Source organism: Panicum hallii, chromosome 5 (assembly GCF_002211085.1).
Source record: "Panicum hallii strain FIL2 chromosome 5, PHallii_v3.1, whole genome shotgun sequence".
Taxonomy (NCBI): Eukaryota; Viridiplantae; Streptophyta; class Magnoliopsida; order Poales; family Poaceae; genus Panicum; species Panicum hallii.
Window position 1 is genome coordinate 54284309 of NC_038046.1, and position 21320 is coordinate 54305628.

The 21320-nt window shown below is 43.4% G+C and overlaps 2 protein-coding genes and 1 long non-coding RNA gene across 6 annotated transcripts; all 3 read left to right on the top strand.

Moving 5' to 3' along the window:
• The first annotated feature begins 6786 nt into the window (after window positions 1–6786).
• On the top strand, window positions 6787–8082 carry LOC112895001 (LOB domain-containing protein 42-like). The gene is made up of 2 exons (XM_025962859.1): window positions 6787–7094; window positions 7188–8082. Exons 1-2 carry the CDS (start codon window positions 6905–6907, stop codon window positions 7868–7870), a joined length of 873 nt encoding a protein of 290 aa, XP_025818644.1. The 5' UTR covers window positions 6787–6904; the 3' UTR covers window positions 7871–8082.
• Window positions 8083–17021: 8939 nt separating this feature from the next.
• Window positions 17022–18299, top strand: LOC112894762. The gene is made up of 3 exons (XR_003229050.1): window positions 17022–17426; window positions 17523–17579; window positions 17657–18299. It is a non-coding gene; the product is annotated as an uncharacterized LOC112894762 (long non-coding RNA).
• A 229-nt stretch (window positions 18300–18528) lies between these two features.
• LOC112894760 lies at window positions 18529–20862 on the top strand. 4 transcript variants are annotated; one of them, XM_025962565.1, is made up of 3 exons: window positions 18529–18836; window positions 20128–20370; window positions 20531–20862. In XM_025962565.1, exons 2-3 carry the CDS (start codon window positions 20223–20225, stop codon window positions 20683–20685), a joined length of 303 nt encoding a protein of 100 aa, XP_025818350.1. In that variant the 5' UTR covers window positions 18529–18836; window positions 20128–20222; the 3' UTR covers window positions 20686–20862. The 4 variants fall into 4 exon arrangements, with proteins under 4 accessions (XP_025818350.1, XP_025818351.1, XP_025818353.1 ...); XM_025962566.1 differs by lacking the exon at window positions 18529–18836 and adding an exon at window positions 19596–19715; XM_025962568.1 differs by lacking the exon at window positions 18529–18836 and adding an exon at window positions 19623–19647.
• Window positions 20863–21320: the final 458 nt, after the last annotated feature.

Genomic DNA, 21320 nt, shown 5'->3' on the forward strand with positions numbered 1-21320 from the left:
ATACAGAAGTTTCATTTGTATGACTCTTATATATAGCCTTTTTTCTTATAAAAAAGCAAGATAGTCCGAATAAAAACATAAAAGAGATCCATGAATATGCACGGCGCATGAATATTTCACAGAAAATATCTAACTTACTACTTACTTTAGTAAAATTCCACTTTGTCAGTAAACCTTAGTCAGCTGTTTATACCATCACCTCAGGTACGCCTTCGCCGAATATGCATGCAGCTCCTTGATTGGCTTAATAAATCTTTCCATTTGATCAAGCTGGCAATGTGTTCGAGGCACGGTCCAAATCAATAAGCTTGACCATTACAATTAGATATAAGGATTTGAAATATTCTCTGCAAGGACAATGTTCAGTGAATCTCCGGCCTTGGGGCGGTTTGGTGTACCAGCTATGTGGGTACACAAGAAACAGAAACCCAATCCTCATCGACCTACATCTAATCTAATGATCGATATAATGTAGCGGCTAACTGTAAACTACCTTCCCTAACTCAAACTCTCAGGCTAACATCCGGTATGAATCAACTCTACCGACCTCCAAACACTCCAATCAATTCCAACTTATAAATTGGGACTGTAGAGAGATTTATACTTAAATTTATTAGTTATTGCTCAAAGATGAAATTATTCTCAATAGTTTTTAGAGAAGTCATCCCCTCTTCCGGCCCAAATACATGCACACATACCCGAGGCTGGCCAGAGATAGATTCACTGCCCTTGCAAAGAATATTTCAAATGGTTTAAATTAAACTACATCAAATTGTTCTGGTCAAGCTTATCGATTTGGACCGTGCCTCGAACACACCGCCAGCTCGATCGAATAGAGAAAGCTTAAGCGGACCGATGAGCTGCACATTCGGGCATGCCACGTGGCCGAGTCCCCGTGGAGACCACGCGCCCTCGCTAATCTAGTCGGCGCCGGTAAAGAATCGCCAAGTGGGTTGCTAAAACCAGAGCACCGCCCGGGCGGGAGCGGCGGGTGCAGTGAACGATGCTCCAGGGCCTCCGTAATCAAATGCCATATTGCCATATTGATCTGGCCTATGTCATGGCTTAGCTATTGCCATCCACGTAAGTGGAAACTTTTATAAAAACTAGGGCGTGTGTACGCGGAGCAAGTCACGTTCTCGATCCCCCGCTAGATTCTTGAGCGGTTGCAGGTTTGCGCCGCACTGTGCATGGTTTGGTTTAAATAGTCTTGGGTCTAGAAATCTTTTGTTTATCTAATGGCGTTCCTCTCTTTGTGCTCCCACATTTTATATATATGTCGCATTGCAGCGGATGTACGTCTAGCTAGGTCAATTTCTTCGTTATATATATTTTCAACAATAAACTTAGCGCTCTACGTGGTCTGAAGATCACTAGAGGAATCCAAACGTACCCAGGTTACTTATGTGCTAGCGGTACCGTGTTAAAAACACACGGTAGCACCTAAATTGGTGTAGGAAAAATTCATCTAAAAATATGAATAGATAGAGAATGCAAGCATTTCATCATGGAAATTTTGAGATCAAATAAAAAATATTACAAATAAAGAGACCAAAAAGAGATATCGGCACTTGAGTAGTCGTGGGTTGCTGATCAACCAAAATTTAGGTGATAATAGATGATTGCATGTTCTATCAATTTGTATTTTTGGATAATAGTTTTTCATGCAAAAAATTAGGTACTACCATGTTAGACTGCATGGTAGCACTGTAAGAGCCACTAGCATTGGATATGTTCTCGTCCAGTGTTACCTGCCATTAGGGTGTTACCTTGATACCAACGTACAGTAACACCCATGAAACTACACAAAAACTATTAAAATTAAGAATAGATAATGCATGCTATCATCTACCATCTTAAAAAATTTGATGCTGAACAAAAATAATGTATGCAAGGGGAAAAAACTAGTTAATAGTAATGGGTGAGCTTCGTTCACTATGCATCCGCAAGGCCCATTACTATATATTATTCATAGTCTGATTTTTCTTTTTTTTCTCCTAACATGAGTTTTTGTTCATGCTAAAATTTTGCATGAAACACTTAAAAATACAAACACTTAACTAAAGGAAGATCGTGAGAAATTTATGCAAAATTAATGCCTCAAATATATAGTTGACCTCAAGCTATAGCGCTAGCTCTACTTACATTGTTAACTGGAAACGTTGGACCACAAACTCAAGCCCCAAACCATGGGCTAGTTTGGCCAGTCATACGGGTGACCAGGATTCACTGTTTCATACAGCAATTTCGGGATATGCAAGTGGATGTGCAAATGTTACGGGAGAGAAGTCCGGGTTTCTTTAGTTTATACTCTCAATGCCTTTCCGTACTGGTTTTCTCCAAAAAAGAAATGTTAGCCTTATGCAATTGGCCTTAAGACTCACGCTTAAGAAACTTAAAACTAGTCAAATCAAATCAATACAACAGCTGCAAGCAAACTTTGAATACGTTAGCCGGATTAATTTAGTCGTTAATAGCATTTTGCAGTGTGCTTGTCTGTGAATACCACGACTGTACGTGTAACATGCTTTATATTATTGGATGTTCAAAACTCAAAAGTTGACCACTTATGAAAGGGATGTTTGTGTTTTCCAAAGTTTATGGTATAGTTTTTCTTATTTATGCTAACATATCTATATGGATGCCTTGTCTTATGTGCCCATCTTAATTATCTACCAGGTATATTTTTTTCGATAAAGGATTGTTCCAGGTTTTGCATCATGCATACAATGCATACTGCCCCTGTCATTTTTCGCAATGGAGAAAACAGAAAACAACGAAACTAAAGGGACTACACACGGCATCTACCACATATACCATTAGACCATCACCCATTCTTTGGTAAAAAGCTTCATGACCACCACTTGCATGCATTATTGTAGGTTTCACCTTTATGATGTCATGCTTTTTTAATCTTTCTGCAATGATATATATCTCAGTATCTTAGCTAGTATGTGCCCTGAAAAGTCTGCGAAAAGGAGGTTACACATTAATTTATTATTAAAAGAAATATCATTCCAGCATATACCCATACGATCCAAAATATAGCAGACACCCCAGTACCCCACTAATAAGGCCTTCTCTGTCTAACTCATGTGTTGCCATGCATGCTAGCTAGTCATTCATTATTATGTGAGTCATATTGTACATACCATGACTGTTTGTATTTTTTGAACTCATGGAGAAGTCTCCAAGCACTACTATAAATAACTGTAATTTTGTTATATGCACTACATTTATTTTAAAAAAAATCAAATGGACTATTTTATTACATAGACATATTTTTGGGGAAATGCTCGTTGTTTTGTATATTTTGATTTATCTAAATATTCATAAGTGTACAATTATTGGTGCATATTCAACAAAATTTATGATTACATGTGTCAAGGAGGATACTCGCTTTTAAAATAAAAAAAGTAGCAGCTAGATATATATAATCAAACTCTTTGTATGCCCCTTTATCTAATGTGTACATCTAAATTAGTCCTTTTGAATCCTTGTCTCAAGGAGTATATATGTAGTCACAAGTTTGCTAGATTGCTACTTATCCCCTCATGCACAAAGCAACATATAGAGGCTGGTCTGCGTTAGTGGTGTGCAAAATGAAAAATACTTCCACACATTTATTTTTGAGTTTTTTTTTCAAATAACTAGACGTGAAGGAAGATGTACATCATCCCCTATGGACTAGCTTTACCTATAGATAAATATGAAAGTAGTTCCTTTGCAGTACTGCAGAGAGACACTCCCTCACTAATATATGGACCCCACTGCCCTCGGGCCCACACATCATCGGGTGAGCCCCCTTGCAGTACTGCACAGGAGACTAATCCAATAATATAACACCAAGCAACACCAACTAGTAGAGCTACCTCTGCCTAATACTTGAAGCATGAAGGCATTCTAATTGACTTTTGAGGTCTCCATAAGAACTGGATTTAACTTATTTTTGGTGGGGGAGGGGGGTTCACAAATTCGTACAACAATAATTTCACCTATTTGGAATTTTTTTTAACTTGAGCTTGTACAGTTAACAAAAGGAAAACAAACAGATTGAACACCGAAGTAAGCAGATGAAGAAAGAGTGTCGTTGGGTATTACTTTTTTAGTAGCTATTTGCTAAGCTCATCTGACCCGTGATTTGCTGCCATATATAGATCGTACTAGTACTGCTGGACGGGCACAGTTCCATTTAAAACCTTTTATTATTTGGCTGTTCCTTCCAAGTATATTTAAGCAAATGCTAATGATAAGAAAATATCCTAACACCGTCACCATTGTTTTTTTTTTGGGTACACCAAGTGGACGAGGATTCTCATCGGTCATTGACGCAGAGAGCTGAGCTATTACACGAACATTGCTAGATTAGAAATGTGTACGGACAACTATCCCATATGATAATATTCGGGATGAGGTGGAGCTAGCTTTCTGCTAATACCACCGGGTCTTTGCATGGTTCGGTACGTGGTGAATCTTAAAAGAATCGAATCACATGTATACTAATTCAATTCGTAATGGCAGTTATTAAGAGGGCGGATTAGCGGCTTCACCAGCTACGTACAGCACCTTATTAAGAAAATAATTTGCGGATTCTCTTAGTTTATTCACAAACCATTATTTGTTCAGGTGAGAACAAATAAAACCTCTATTTTATTGGTTTTGTGATCACCTATGCCAAAAATACACAATCAGTTCATTATTAAAAATTTTAATTGACATGTAACAATAATTTAATTGAAGAACTCAACTGTTACATGTACAAAGAAGATTAATTATTAGGTCATATGTTCTTCTATTAATCACACATGCAGTACAGGCACGGTAGTCGACCCAGCGCAAGAAGTAGTGGATCATATATGCTACACACAAAGTTATAGCTACTATATATGTAGTTCTTCAGAGATACGAGGTAATTGGTGCTAACGATCTCAACCAATGATTTGGGACATGAACGAAACAACCAATCGGCGACAAACTAATTTGCTGACATGGTAGTCTTAGTGGAGGTTTCATGAAAAATTTTATAGGCATTAAATATTGTGCCACATCAGCAAATTTGCTAATATGGTATGATCATTATGCGAAGAGAGGAGGGGGAGTTTCATGGGATATGAGAGAAGTTTTATCACCATAATATTTCTCTAATTTAGTTATCAAATTCTCAGTCTTGGTAACTGTGCAATGAAACTATACATTAAATACGCCTTTAATCTATACATAGTAGGAAAGAAAGAGGAGAACGACGATTGAAGAGACGTGCTACTCCTACCAAGTTGGATCGAAAAGGGGAGGGGAATCAGCGGTGAGTAATTATAAACAAGTAGCAGGTGGAGCAAAACCGCCCATGGATCGGGACCTCGGGCGCCCACAGGGTACCAGCTAGCTGAGTTGGAGTCGTCGGTTTGGAGGACGACGACGGGAGGAGAGAGACCCAGCAGGAAACCGGCCGCTGCTGGAGTACGGGCCCCCAGGTCGCTGGGAGATCACAGAGAGGAGAAGGGGGACACGCGGCGAGACCTCACGCGGCCGCGGGAGTCGCGGTGCTGTGCTTGGATCCATCCGGCCGCGGCCAGCTTCTAGGCGCGGTCCGTCGTCACATCAGGCCGCCTGCCTGCTGTGGCGGCGTGTGCGAGCGAGCGCGACGATTCGTCCCCCGTAGTCCCGCGCAGGCGCGCACGGTGTGGCAAGGCACCGGAAGGCAGCAACGAGCATGGATGCCACGCGCTGGCACCGAGTCCCACCATCGAAGTTACCGAAATGCCCCTCCTGCCCTAGACACGGCATGGCCGTCGTTAGTTCTCTTCCTTGCCCAGCCTGACGGTTATTTTTTTCCCCACACCTATGCACATTCATCTCTCTATACGTGTATATTCAGTAGAACACATCTAAATCATTTTTTGCTGACTTGTTCATATCAATTGTTGTGCTGGAATATTACGGAGAGCATCAGTTTCCAAGGATTATTGCTTGAGGACTGCTCCAGCCATTGACTGCCTGGCCAAATAGCGACACTATCTACTGATATATGATAGAAACCTTTGTAGCCTTTACCATGGCAGGCTTTAAAGTAATTCCCTACAAGCGTTCTGCCACAACATTTCTTTGTACATGCCCTTACTCTATAGTTTGGTTGCTTTCGGCTATGAGTTGAATTGAAGACCTAATGTATATAGCTACGGCATATCTATGTATGTGTCATCTCAATATAAAACCTTAAGAATGAATGATAAAAAATTTCTTATCGAAAATAATATTCATATACGTGCAACAGCGGATTGGAGATGAGGATACAAGGTTGATATAGGTTTGTGACAACGTCAAATATAAGTAATAATTTCACTCTAGAGACAATTTCCTAGATAACTATGTATACTAAAAATAGAAAAGTAGAATGTTACTTGTTTCTTCTTATAGATAGAACCTTCCACTAGATTCTTTCTTTTCTGAGCAACTAGTCCTATTCATTATTCAACTCCAGCTGAATCCGACCTAGGACCACCTGTAGATCTTCGCAATTTTTAACGCTCAAACCTCCAGGCCTCACCTGTCTATGTGCATGAAACTTGCTGTCCAATTCAGACCATACAACTTGGATAGGGGGCAGTTGGGTAATTTGCCAGGTCACAGCCCCACTCGGCAAACCAGCTTTCCGCTCCCAGGGAAACCGGAGGCTTTCCCAGCCTGGTGTCTCCACCTTCCCGAGAACCAGACCAGACGCGGCGGCTCCGCCTCCCGATGCTTTATATACCCCCTCCGCAGTTCCGCCTCCATCACCCCTCTCACGCACACCGTTCCGCTCCGGGCTCTCTCTGCTCGTCTCCTTCCTCGCTCCCTCCTCCCTCCCCCACCATTGCCGTAGCGCCGCCGGTGACCTCCGGTGAGCGGGTGCAGTGATTAATTCAGGATGCGGATGAGCTGCAACGGCTGCCGCGTGCTGCGCAAGGGGTGCAGCGACACCTGCGCGATCCGGCCGTGCCTGCAGTGGATCCGCAGCCCCGACGCGCAGGGCAACGCCACCGTCTTCCTCGCCAAGTTCTACGGCCGCGCCGGCCTCATCAACCTCATCACCGCCGGCCCCGAAAACGTCCGACCCGGTACGTGTATGCACCCACCACCTAGCGCCAGCTCTGCTTCTCGTGGATCGGATTGTGTGGCGCTGTGCTCATGTGATCTCCATGTACTTGCAGCAATATTCCGGTCTCTGCTGTACGAGGCCTGCGGCCGCATGCTCAACCCGGTCTACGGCTCGGTCGGCCTGCTCTGGTCCGGGAACTGGCAGCTCTGCCAGTCCGCCGTCGAGTCGGTCCTCCGCGGCATGCCCATCGCGCAGCCGCCGCCCGCCGCCACGGCCGTCCCGCCTCTCCGGACGTGTGACATCCGCCACGTCGCCAGGAGGCAAGGACAAGCAGACCAAGGCGCCGTGGCTGCCGCCGCCCTCCACCGGATGGCCAACAGCTCCCGCGGGCAATTCAAACGGTCCGGCGCCCACAGGTCGGCAGCAGGTTGCGACTCCGCCATCGAGCTCGTCTTCTCCCAGCCGTCGGCCGCCATGCTGGTCGACGTCCGGCAGGCGCAGCCGCTGAACTGGGCGCCGCGCCAGCCCAGCCACGAGTACTCTGGGAGCCATGACACCGTGCCGGAGACCGATAGCAACGCCTCGGTGGACACCGTCGAAGTCTCTCATGTCAGTCAGTCCGAACCGGAGCCACCAAGAGAAAGCGATGAGCGTGCGGATGGCCTGGACCTAACGCTAGGTCTATCGCCGACGGTGCACAAGACAGAGCCGTCAGACTTCGACGACGTACAGCCTTGTCACAGAGGCGAGCCGGTGAAGCTCGGCTTGGCGATGGCAGATTCTAGAGTTAGATGATGGAGTCATGTGATCAAGTGGGGCTTTTGATTGACAGGATCGAACTCGCCTTAGTATGTCTTCATCCGTAGGAGTCTTTTTTACTTTCTCTAGTTTTGAAAACATCGTGTAACTACAGTTCTGAGTGCAGACCTTTTTTTTGCCTGTCTGATGTATGATACTCCGTTTTTTTTTCTGTTCTTCCCTTTATTTAACTTAAGATGTTTCTGTGACGTATGTCAAATCGTATAGGTATCATGTATAGAGAGCTTCGTGTATATTCCATGCTCAGCGTGTGATTATATGATCGATATACGTAGCACCGGATATAGCTTTATTAGTATTATCTCATGTAATGATTTCCTTTATGATTATGGAGTGGGATCAATCTACTCGCAGAAAATAAAAGAATTGTGATCAATTGAATCTGCGTTTGCCTATATATATACATGAAGTTTGGTTACTACTTTCCATTTTAGCTTTCCACGTATGACGAGATGTGGGGTTATGCCAGAACTGGCAACAGGTAACACACTAAGCCCTGAAATCAAATGGATTTATTTGTTCTTAGAAAATATCAAACTAACAAAATGTTTAGTTTCTTGAATGAGCGTAAGAGGCTCCGCCCGGTACTTCCTGTGCATGAGCTAATATCTTCTTTCTCCTGCAAACATGAAAGAAAAAACAAAAAGATTGCTCTGCTAAATCTTCGCCAAAGCGAACATGGTTTGCAGAAGCGAGCCTAGCTATCAGAGAGTATCTGACTATCCCCATACATGGTGCACGCAACTTGTAGTTGTTCTTTGTGGAGGGAGAGAGAACCTTTTCTTGGTGCACGCGGCGCCCCCACAAGGGGGAGGTTCAATGTACATGGCAAAGGCATGTCGATGGGGAGGCAAGTTGCATAAATAACAATGCGAAAGTTAGCTAGGGTTTGATCATCTCCAAACAGCTGAGGAAGAGCTGACAAACGAAGAGCAGAGTTTTTTAGCCAATTTGCCAAGTAGCTGGTTAAGTATCTCTGCACCCAATGATAGCAATAGTGTGGTTTAATTTGATGCAAACATGATACGATCTATATATGTATAGATTCCCTGATGTCAAAATTGAACAGCGCAATAATATTCGTGTGCATACGCTATTATCCGATAAATTATCGATTTGCACTCTAAGCGTGATATCTTTTAAGTATTTTTCGGTCTTGAGTTTTTTTTATGGAGATCCATTAGCACACGTACTGTGCGGTGCAGTCTACCATTTTGGTTGTCTTTAATTGAGTTATCTTTTTCCTGAATATATGGGTGACATATATATAGTATAGGTTAATGATATTTCTACGTATTGATTTGAAGAATATATAATTCATTTGATGAAGCACGTATATACTGATTGCAAAAGTTTTCAAGTTCTTATGTTATCCAAGATCCGAATGATGCTGGGAAGGACATTAGATTCATGTGCATTCAGGGTGCATGTGCCATTAATGGTCAAACACTCTTACTTGACTCACACAGATTTCCAAAATGCTACAACGAATTCTTCATAATGACATTATAAAAAATGGCAATATTTCATGTTTAAGGTGCTAAAAGAACTTATATGTTTCTGAGTAGGAAGCTAATTCTTCATTAAGTACGTAGCATTCCTGCTTGCATATATAAACTATTAAACATGTGTTGTACATACTCCGCAGAAATCATGAGCAATTTCCATACAAGTAGCGTGGCACACGGTTAATTAGTTTGTAATTAAACTAAAATCCTGCAAGCAGATGTTGAAAGATAATCTAGATCCTTAGAAATAATTAACCAATCAATTGTGTTTGCGTATCGGATTGCCTCCCAGTTATGTATATGTGCATCCGCTTTCTGAATTTTTACGCAACTATACTCGGGTTTTACTGGAAACGAATAACATAGTTGTATGAATAAAGGGAAAACCAAATACAACAAACTTCAGCTGTTGATGCAATAAAACGTTATGAAGCTGACCGGAGAGCTGTCCCACGCTAAATGTATATTCTCTGGTGACCCAGCACTGGCCCGATCTTTCGACAGGTACGGTAAATTCGGTTGGTGGAGTCTCGACGTTGGCGATCCGGACTTCTAATCAGTCACGATTCGAACCCCTGCAACCGTTACACCGCTGCTCCATTGATTATCAACCAAGTACAACTCGATTGACCTCGGCAAGAAGTTTTTTCCCTGCAAGTGAATCGAAGAACACAAGCAAGAAAGTATAAACACACAATCTGAAATTGCAAATACGTATGAAGCAAAGATGAATATAGGGTTGAAGACTGAACACAAAAGGTCTAATCGCTATAGTGGTAGAACAAGAACGAGGCTCTGATTCACAGCAAAAGGACTCGACGTCACATTTACAATGAAAATGAAGATGTCTGTTTCTCGATAAAAAAATTAGAATAAGATAAAATCCAAACCCTAATATGGCGGTGGCTACTGAGTTTATATCCAAGAAGGACGAAGCTAGGGTTGGGGGCGACCAGGGGACGCCCACAACATGGGTTTAAGACCCGACACGATACAAAGACCGTTAAGGCCCAAAACTGGTGACACGGCTATGTGTCGTGGTCGCACAGGATGATCCACGAATCTTCTGGAGGTAGAACTAGAACCGAAAGAAAGCTTCCATCGTTAGCTTTCAAACGCATCAAAGAATATCTAATTTCACTATCGTGCGAGGGAGATGTGGCTGATTCCGTCCAGGGTGGTCTTTTGAATCCGAACTGAACGCGAAGTCCAAGTTGATGGCGACTTATAACTTGACGAAGGACATGGCTCGTGCGTATCCACCTTGGTGATGTCCTCATCATTTGGGAAGTGGGAAACAGTTTTGTCCTTTTAGTTTTGTCATCTAGGGTGATTTTTAAGAGATTCTGGTACATGTAGACTATATATTCCTTTCCACCGTATGTTTAGAGTCTAGACATTACCCTAGGGCAATGTGTTTTCATTTCCTCTAATTAAGAAATTCGAGGGAACATTATTCTCTTAACCTCCCCTCTTCCATCTTCTCTAAAGTGTATTTTCCTTGATCGACCAAACCGCGCTAATTTTAAAATTACGTGGTCGTCCTTGAAAAAAAATGATGGATTCCAATAGCCATGATAAAAGGACACAAGAGACTGCACCCCTTCAAAATAGAGCTAAAACACAGAAGTGGCAAATATAATGGCAGCAAAACACACAACTATGTCATGCATCGTGTCGCTCCAATAATTGCAACCTGCAAATAGCAATTCTAGCATAATTTTTCATGGTTATCCATGGATCTTTTATTTTTGCCCTTGCATAGCTAACTTTACTGGTTTTCTTTTACTATATGACATATTAATCAGTAGGGTTGCCATTGTATGAGTTCTACCAACTCAAGGGTACATTTGAATATGAAGAATTAACAAGATGCCCTGCGCAAATAGCACGTTCCCAAACTTTTAGATTTTTTTACTTAAAAAAGTCGAATGCAAACATTTCTATTTACTTGTATCTTTGTAATTATTTTATCCTAATGGTTGTGGTCCAAACACATGTGCAATCTTTATTTTTTTGTTATATTTTGTTATGTATCTTTGGATAATAATTTAGAAGAAAAATGAATGTTTTATATAAAAATAAATTTTCGAGGTATTTACTAAAAGTAAACATTTACATATTTTATTTTGACATCAATATTATTTTTTTAAAAATACTTGCGATGTACAACTTTTTCTTGAGTGTTCTAGTTACTGTGCATGATATTCCTAGACTTGTAGAAGAAAATTTAGGTAAGTGGTTCAATATAGATACCACCAGAAGTATAATATATTTTTTTCATTATCCTCCAATCACCCTTTGATATAGCCTGCTCTCATATGTCTTAGGTATATCTACCATCATTATGCTCCTGAGAATCTTTGTCCGTTATACCATGGTACCCGAAGATGCATCATTGATTGTGCACGCCATTACTTTTGAACACTACCCGTAGCTTGCTATGGACGGAAGTGCATGTCAAATATCGATTTTCAAGTTGCTTTGTTCTACATCTCGCATCATCACTCCACAAAGTGGTTGTACCATCTATCATTCTTTGTCTTCTAAAATTTTTTAGCTCTCGATCATCAATAAATGGCAATGCTACATAGCAAAACATAACATCTCAGTTCTTCTCGTTGTTGCTAGTGGTGATTGTCATGCTTTGGTAACAGAGACAATGCAATTCATGTTAGAGTAATCATCAACTTGGTGACTGGACTAAGATTATATCATGGCTTGTTGCACCATCGTGCACTTATTGCTATGCCTCAAATTTAATTTTATTAGGTTAGTTGCCTATGTGTTTCCCATGTTTAGACACTCTCATCTTCTCGTTATTTTCCAGATTAAAATCACTTTTTAGCAATATTTCTATTTTCTAATTATGCAGAGTATGCTACTATTTGGCTAAGCTTCTTTGTGGCTAACTCATCAATTTTATTTTTGTTTTAATTAATGTGGTAATTTTTAACTTGTTTTAACACTTTATTCAAAATTCATATATAAATTAACTAATAATTTTATTAATTGTTATTCTAAATTTAGCTATTTATTAACCATATTTGACATGAAATGTTTGTGAACTTGTTGTCCCGTTTATAACTCAAATTTGGAATTTTATTATTTGCATTTGACCTATACTATCTATTTAATGCTTCTTAATCACTATACAAATTGAATACTAATTTTTTCTATATTTAATTTTGAATTCATCTATTTATTAGTTATATTTGATATTGACTCTTTGATCAACGCTAATTTTCTTATATTTTTAATTTCGAATTTAGCTATTTTGCTAACATTAACTTTTTTTATCAAGTGCTAATGCTAATGCTAATTTTTTTTACTTTTATAATTTTGAATTTAGCTATTTACTAATTGTGTTCGACATGGACTCTTTAGGCAAATTCTAATTTTTTTCCTAATTTGAATAGCTTTTACTAATCGTATTCGGTATGGACTCTTCGTTCCTCTCTACGAACGTGGGAATTTAGCTATTTTGCTAATAGTAGCTCTTTTTATCGAGTGCTAATGCTAATGCTAATTTTCTTATTTTTATAATTTCTAATTTAGCTATTTACTAATTGTATGCGACATGGACTCTTTAGTTAAGTCCTAATTTTATTTTCTTTCCTAACTTGAATAGCTATTTACTAATCGTATTCGGCATGGACTCTTTGTTTCTATCCTAATTTTACTTAATTTTTCAATTTTGAAAAAAGCTATTTATTAATCGTATTGGATATGGACTCTCCTAATTTTTCTTAATTTTTAAATCCGAAAATAGTTATTTATTAATTGTATTGGATATAGACTCTTCTAATTGCCATTAATTTTTAAATCCAAAAATAGCTATTTATTAATCGTATTGGATAGGAACTTTTGAGTTAATCTGGACCATTGGATCTTCATAAAATCTAACGATGCAAATCCTTCTATTTTTTAGATTAACGTGGGAATTTGTAGACCCTCTTGGCGAACGTGGTGGTTTCCTTTAACATTCCTTTATTAATATAATAGATACTGGCTAAGATTTTTCTCTCTAAATATGTATGTCGATCATCTCTGATTAAAATTTAAACTTGTTTGTCCATATTTTCATCTTTGCCACGATCGCACATTTTGGAGCAATATATCCCCTTCCTGAAGATGACCTCTATTTTTTTACTGTGAATATATAATATAAGACAATATTGAAAATAATAACATCAAGAAGTTGTAAGCTAGCTGGTGTCTTTCCAGCATCAACAAGTTTGGAAGCAACCAAAAACATCATTCAATTTCGCACGGTATAAAAATGTCAAGCAATATATCCAAAGTAGATGCCCATAAACAAATTGTGTTCCACGGTGATACTTCTCTTTACCATGCAGTAGAGCGCACACATTATTTGGACATTCCCCTGTGTTACGTGCTTCGAAGATAGTACCAACCGAAGTTTAATGAAAAGAAAAGGGAAGAAGATGAAGAATTTAAATTATTCTTCGGTACAGTATATGAGCTCGATCGTCAGATATCATTCCGGCTTTATCCTGCCCTCCGTAATTTTGTAGACATCATTATTATTATTATTACTCCCTCCATTTCAAATTGTAGTTCATTTTGGCAAATTAAGATACATAAAATTTGCTATGTATTCCAAATTATAGTTCGTTTTGCAAATCAAAATATATAAATTTTACTATATACATAGATACAATGTATATATAGATGCATATATAATAAAATCTATATATATAGATTTGCCAAAACAAACGACCTACAATTTTGAACAGATACAGTACTTAGTAAACGCGCGTAATAATCTATATATACATGTTCTTTCTTTTGCAAAGATATGCACGCATGTTCCTTTTTTTTTCGAAGATATGCATGTTCATCCACCTTTGCAAACAAAAAAAATAATTGTACGCTTACGGTTTACCTGTACGTATTTATTCCATTGAAATGTCTCACCTGTGTAAACGTAGCAGAAGCCTGACGACAACAGGACCACGTACATCAGTACATGGGCCGTGCTCCGAGAAGGAAAAGAAAAGAGTCGATCACGTGACACGGCCTTGTTTCGGAGGAGCCCAGGATGCCTGCAACCATTTGATCTACATGGGCCGCTGCGTACTCGCGCAAAATTGCTGCGGTTGCCGCCCGCCGCCGGCCGGCGCCCGTGGCTGCCTTGTCCGCCGCATCCACGACGAGATGGTGGTGGCTCCAGCACCACCGCCGGCCCCGAGCGCGCTCGTTCTGGTGCTGTTCCGAGCTCGGATCCGCCCGTGTCGCGTGACGCCGACTGAAGACGGCACATATCCACCATATGATCTGCCTCCCCGAAACCGCCGGCCGCGGTTAGCTGCGTGCGTCGGCATGCTAGCTAACAAGTCAAGCCAAAGATCACATGGTAGCTAGGCTGGTAGCTAGCTAGCAACGATGACAAGAAGACATGTACGCAGAACAGATGTGTTAATCTCGATCTGAATCCTCGCAGTTCTTAATATGAAGGCGGAAGCGTTCAGAACAGCACGCTAGCACAGTGGGATCTCGATCCAATAATGTTGGTTGCTGCCACTACCGCGCGGACACTTGGGATAGATAGATCGATCCAGCGGTGGATCCAGAAAAATGGGGTCCGGAGAGCAAGTTGCGCGCTCCCTGAATGACAACGCCTGTTTTCAGTTTCAGGCCGGCGACAGCATGTCCAAAACGGATCACGGTGATCTCGCAGGCTAAGCATTCCGGGGGGGCGCGGGCAGGGGCAGGCAGGGTACACCGGCACAGGGCCGGCGGCCGGCGGCCGAGATGTAGTCTGTCGTCGTCGCTGAAATTAAAGTTCCCATCATTCTGTCCATGATTGCTCGCTCCCATATAAAAAGACAGTGAGCCCAGCTGAGCGACGACGCTCAATCTAATAAGAGGATCGTCCAAAACATGGGTTGTTCTTGTACATGTGGGCGCAGTAGGAATAACATGCAGACATGCGTGCTGGAGATAACCATAACATGGTGGACCCCGCCTTTTGATGTACTACTAGTATACTACTGTGCATTTGCAAAATGTTTGTGCAGAAACTAATGTGAGCTGTAGCTCCCCAATCGAGAGTTCCGAAAGTCAGTGACCGGAGCCACTACTGATGATCAAGTAAATTACTAGGAGTAGCAGACGAGCACAAAAAGGAGAGTCGTTGGAGGAGCGCAACGGTTGCTACAATCCAATGGATATGTATGTACTTGGGACCACTCATGTATGCTAGTTACGCCTATTAGAATTTCGAACTGAAAGCACCTACATACTCCCACAAAAACATGTACAAATAATTGAAGCAAAGCAGGTATGCATGCTTGCATATGGTACGACACTCAAAAGCCACCGTGGTTTAATTTTGCTCCTCGATCTTCAATATAGCTTGTAAGAGATAGTAATTTTGAACTAACCAAAATCACATACACATCGACACCGCCGGTGCACACTTATAATTAAGCTGCGGTTGCCAGCAGCAAGCTTGAGCTTCAGTTTTCGACCCTACCTGTTGTGGAGGGCATCGGGGCAGCTTGGAATCCGCCGCTTGTCGTCGACGAACCGGGGGGAAGGCGACGAGCCTCCGGCGCCGACGACTGCAGGTATTGGCCGAGAGCCCACGACAACGTGCGACCCTGCGGCGGCCAATCTCGGACCGCGGCGCCCCACCGGAACCGCTGCTGCTAGGAGATTAACGTCTCCATGCCCATGTAGGCATACACACGCGAGGTACATGATGATGAAAGGTACCGCAAGGCAATGGCGTCGTCGTCGCCGGAGTGGCCGTGCTTCTTCGAAGTTCCTTCCCGGCCTCCTATCCGCCGCCGCTTGCATCGAGGTCTGTGCGTGCTGTCTTCTTCCCGGACGAGCAGCTGCAGCCTGCAGCAGGAAGGAGGAGAGAAAGAGGCGACGAGGAGGAGGGAGGGAGGAAGAGGGGTCGTTGCTCGTTAGCTAGCCGCAGATAGCGCGCACAGGTGACGCCGTGAAGGTGAGCAGTCTGTTTCTCCGCACCGGAACAAAACAATGCGCGTGAGCAGCGGGAATCAAGGAGTGATGCCCTGAGACGTTCCAAAGAAATCTTGTGCGGCATGATAAATACTAAATAGTACGTGCTGGTACAACTGTACAAGCAGCTAGCCACTGCCCACTGGGTAGTAGCAAAGTGACACGGCCTGTTTCCGATCCTGAATTCCTCCTGACCATATGCCCAACTAAAAATAACTGGAAGCGCAGGCCGTCGCAAGACAGTCAGACTCAGGGGCGGAGGGCCCAGTGTGGCGAGGTATGGCGTTCCCCATACCTCGGCCCGGCCCAGCCTAACAACAGAAAAATTTTACCCTATCCCATTCCCCACCCGCCCGCCGCCTGCAGCCTCCCGCACCCCTGCCCCCGCCCGCCCGCCGACCGCAGACCCCGCCCCCGCGCCCCCGCCCCCGCCGCCCGCAGCCCCGCCCCCGCACGCCGCCGGCCGCCGGCCGCCGCCCGCGGCCCCGCGCCCCCGCGCCCCCGCCCCCGCCCCCGCCCGCCGCGGATGCGTCAAAACCAAGGTAAGTAACCTCCTTGCCATTCCCACCTCCCGGGAAGATGTGAATTTTTCACTTCTTCCGCTCTTGGCGTTTCTGGGTTATTGATGCTAACATTTCTAGAAATTGTGATGCAAGAGAGAACTGGAACGAGAAATTCTTCCTCCTTTTCTTTTGGCCGTATGTGCTCCTGAGTTGTTTGCTCGTTCCTTCATAGTTAGCATAAGACGTACGGAGAGAATTGGGGGCAGCCTGCTGTATTCGTTCAGTTTTGTTTCCAAATATGCAGTGCTCGAGTACGAGACGCTGAATTATGTGGTTCTTCACTAGAATTCGGTTGGTGCCCTTATGTTTCAGGACTGGAAATGTTCCGAGAAGGATGTTGATGATCTTCTATTGATTGATCTGATTTTAACTTGAATCTATCAAGAAGGCTTTTCAGAAGAAAAAAGATAGAAATATGCAATTGCCAAAGTCTCCTAGACGCAACTAATAATAAATATACCGGTATAACTCTATACTCTAATTGTGTATCTTGTATTACATTTAATATTTTAACTCTAATATTTTGTTACTAATTTATATTTTCTCTTTGTTTGACAGCTTCTTTGGTCCAATTGTTGATTTGATGCGGACTTTACGTGTTTTTCTTCATTTGAGGTACTTCTAAACCATATTTTTATTGTGAACCTTTATTTCCGTATAATATTTGACATAATCCAGTAATCCACCGCCAGTCCGCAGTCGCAGGCTCCCGCCCCGCAGGCCCCGCGCCCGCCGTCCCGCAGCCGCAGGCTCCCGCGCCCGCCGCCCCGCCGCCGCAGGCCCCGCGCGCCGCCGCCCGCAGCCCCGTCCGCCACACCTAAAATTTTTGGCGTCCTCCGCCACTGGTCAGACTAGTGCCTGCTGCTTGAAAACATGGAATTGGAAGACGAACCATCCGCCAGTCCAGGACCACTTCCATCCTCTCCCTTTTGGCGAAACTACACACTCCCTGTTTCCCTAAGAAAAATGGCTAAATGTAACTACAAAAATTACTCCCGGCCCGGCCCGCCCTTCTGATGTATTAGTAGATTATGACTGTGCAGCAGTAGCGATGTCAGTTTAATCCTGCCGTCGTACGTAGATCGATGTGGCGACCAAGGACCGGCATGCGGTTAAACTATTGCTGGCGTTAATCTGCAACCAGCTAGCTAGCTTTTGCCGCAGTGCAAGTCGAGACGCACAAGAGCCCCAACTAGCTGCACAACCATGCAACGCTGGCTGGGGAACGGGGATGACCCTGACGCTGAGGTACGGCCGGCCCCCCGTCACAGCTAGCCAGGGGCTTGGCAGCCGGCCGGTTCGAACGACAAATCAGTATCATTTTTCTTTTGCATGGAAATCAGTGTCATTTAGCTCACTACACCAAATTCAGGCAATTTCGTCGGCCTATATTAATCTCGTCGGCCAGATGGAAGCCGACGAAAATATATTTTATTTTCGTCGGTCAAAGCTAGCCGACGAAAACGTGACCCTATTTTCATCGGCCACCAATCTGGATGGCATTTCCTTTTCCTCCTACAGGAGAGCTGCGCAGCTTTCCCAGCAGACGGGGGGAAAAGCCACCTGCCCTGCACACCGGTGCTGGGCTTCCCAGCCTGCGAGCGAAGAAACCCCCCCGTCTCCGACGCCCCTCAGCCCAGCCCACCTCTACCTCTGTGTGCGTGTTGGGCTTGTTCTCCGACTCCATCTTCCTCCTGATTCATTATTCCCCCTCGGCTCCGCTCCTCCTCGCCGGCGCCGCTCGTGCGTGAACGCCGTGAAGCAAGGATCCCTTCCCTCCCACCCCCCGGTCTGAGGCTCGTGGCCGTTTGGGTTTCCGGGAGGGCAACTCGTCGCGCAGGGGGACCACGCCAGCCACCACCAAAGCCGGCGGTACGTACCTCTGCACCCGAAGCCATAGCCTTCTCGCAGTAGCAGCTTTCTCCGTTCTTGGCGCTGTGTCCGTTTAGTACTGTCGATTTGATCTTTCTGTGGTGCGGGGGGCTGCGTGGAGCAAGTAATTGGTAATTTTGTGCTGACGGGTTGCTGAGGTAGTGAGGCAATACGTCGAACATCTAGTGCGCGACGCTGCTTGGGAGCAGCCTTGAGCATTTTTTTCCCTAAACTTTTCTGGGTAAATAAACTAGGTTCAATTAGGCTGTGAATGAAAGTAGGTGGCGGTGAACTAGGTTTCCTGAACTGCTTGTGCGGCAACTTTGCTGGAAGCAAGTTTTTCCTCTCGCAGTTTGAAATTGGAGCAGGTTGCTGTTACTCTGGCGTTCCAAAAGTCCATTTATTGTTAACCAGCGTTGGCTGTTCATAGGGTTACGAATAGCTGGATGGATAAGCATAAAGATGGCTTCTCTAGCTTGTGCTTTCATGTTTCACCTGCATATTGCCCTTGCATAAACATGCACTTCGGATCATGACTAGATGTGCATAGCTAATCTGTGGTTTTGGGAACAGACACTGTGTTATGGCCATAGTCACCAAGTTCCCTGGAACGACGGGATCAAGGAACGAGTTCCCGGAACGTGGTACGGCACTTGGGATAGACTTTTACAAGGCTGGATGAAAATGTTCCCATGTTCCCATTCCTGAAATGGGGAACGCCGGGGCGTTCCACGTTCCCGGTGACTATTGTTATGGCTTCCCTTTTCCCTGACATGAGTTGCACTTGTTGGGTGGCCTTCAGGCGATGGAGGTGGTTTCCATCACCTTCGGTGATGTATAACTGCGCCCGTTTATCTCACTGCATTGTATCCCGATGTGGTCTGATATCTGACATGTTACTTTTCCCTAATCTATTAACAGAATGGGTGGCTCTTATTCATAAGTTCTTGATCACACAGAGTCGTTCAAAAGACCATTTGTAGACTAGGCACAAGTTCGATTCGCTTGTGCATTAAGCCCATGGCTGATTGAATTTCCGGTCTTTTTGTAGCACAATTTTTTCCTGACTGAAATGGGGTTTGGATATTAGAATTGTCAATTCGATAGATAGTTAAAGTGGTCAGCAAGACGGATAATAAACAAGTCGATGCATAAGTTCATGTATATTAATGCTACCAGACTAGCCACATTGTAAACAAATTCACACGATCATGTTTTATGGGATGTATCCTTAGTTTGGGATTATTTGAAACGGAAAGGAATAACACAAGCCTAATTGTTCTTGTTTCAGGAACCAGGAGGCACTGTAAAGTCTGAACAGCTGTAATTTTTATTAACTTCAGCAAGTCACTGGTATATTCATCAGTAAAGAAACCAAGAATCACGATGGCACTGCGGCGAGCGCTGGGATGGTCGGAAGGGGAGGTGATGCGGCCAGAATCAAAGCCCTGCTCTCGGTTGATGCGGCAGACTGCTGGCATCTTCTCCGTTGGTGGTGGTCTGGCTTTCTGGGTGCTCTGCCGCCTTCACTATGGTCATTATTTCTGTCGATCCAATCATCTCCTCCTTATATGTTTTTTTGTACAATTATATGCATCTTGTCAGTTGTACTTGTTGAGTTTTATCACTGTGCAAGTACTTTGGGTCAACCCAGAACTCGGAACCATTTTGCTGACCTTGTCTCTATTCTGTAGGTCCAAGAATAACAGTTCCAAGGAGTCTCAGGTGGGCGTCATGTGGGGCAGTCTCTGTGAGCGCGACATCAGCCCTGCTTGTGCGGCTCTTCAGCCCAGAGTGTGAACCTCAGAATATAGCAGCATATGACAAACCTGAATTGAAGCCTGAATAGCTAGCTTATTTGAAATTTAGAGTTAGTCTACTAAATTCTATCATGTTTTTTATCCGCTTATGCATTATGGACAGATGGAGCCTGCCATGAAGATCTATGTTGTCACTTGAATTTGTGTTACTGGCTACCGTGTATGATGCATTTATCTCCGAATTATGAGCTGTTGCGTTAACGATCTGACCTCAGGTACTTCCGAATAGAAATTGAGAGATGGATTTTCCTTTTTCGGATTTGGAGTAGAAACTTTTTGCTTATGGGGCCATCTAAACAACAAATGGCGATCTATACAAAACGGTATTCCGATTTCCATCAAACGACAAAAAAACATGGTGGAATAGGCATTTTCATCCCTGATCTTTCTCCAAAGGTTCAATATTTGATTCCTCAACTATCAAAACGACCATCTCAGTCTTTAAACTCTTCTTTTTATCTCAATTTCATCCCTCAACTATGTGGCATGCCACGTTGTCACGCCATGTCAGCGACAAGTCAGCTAAGATGAGCGAGCACATGTGAATTAAAGTTAAAACTACTTAACCCTACCCTCCTCCCGTTTCTTCTTCACTAGGCTAGGCATCCTGTTACATGAGGAAAGACACAATAAGATAGCCATAAAACTACATTGCTCAGTGATT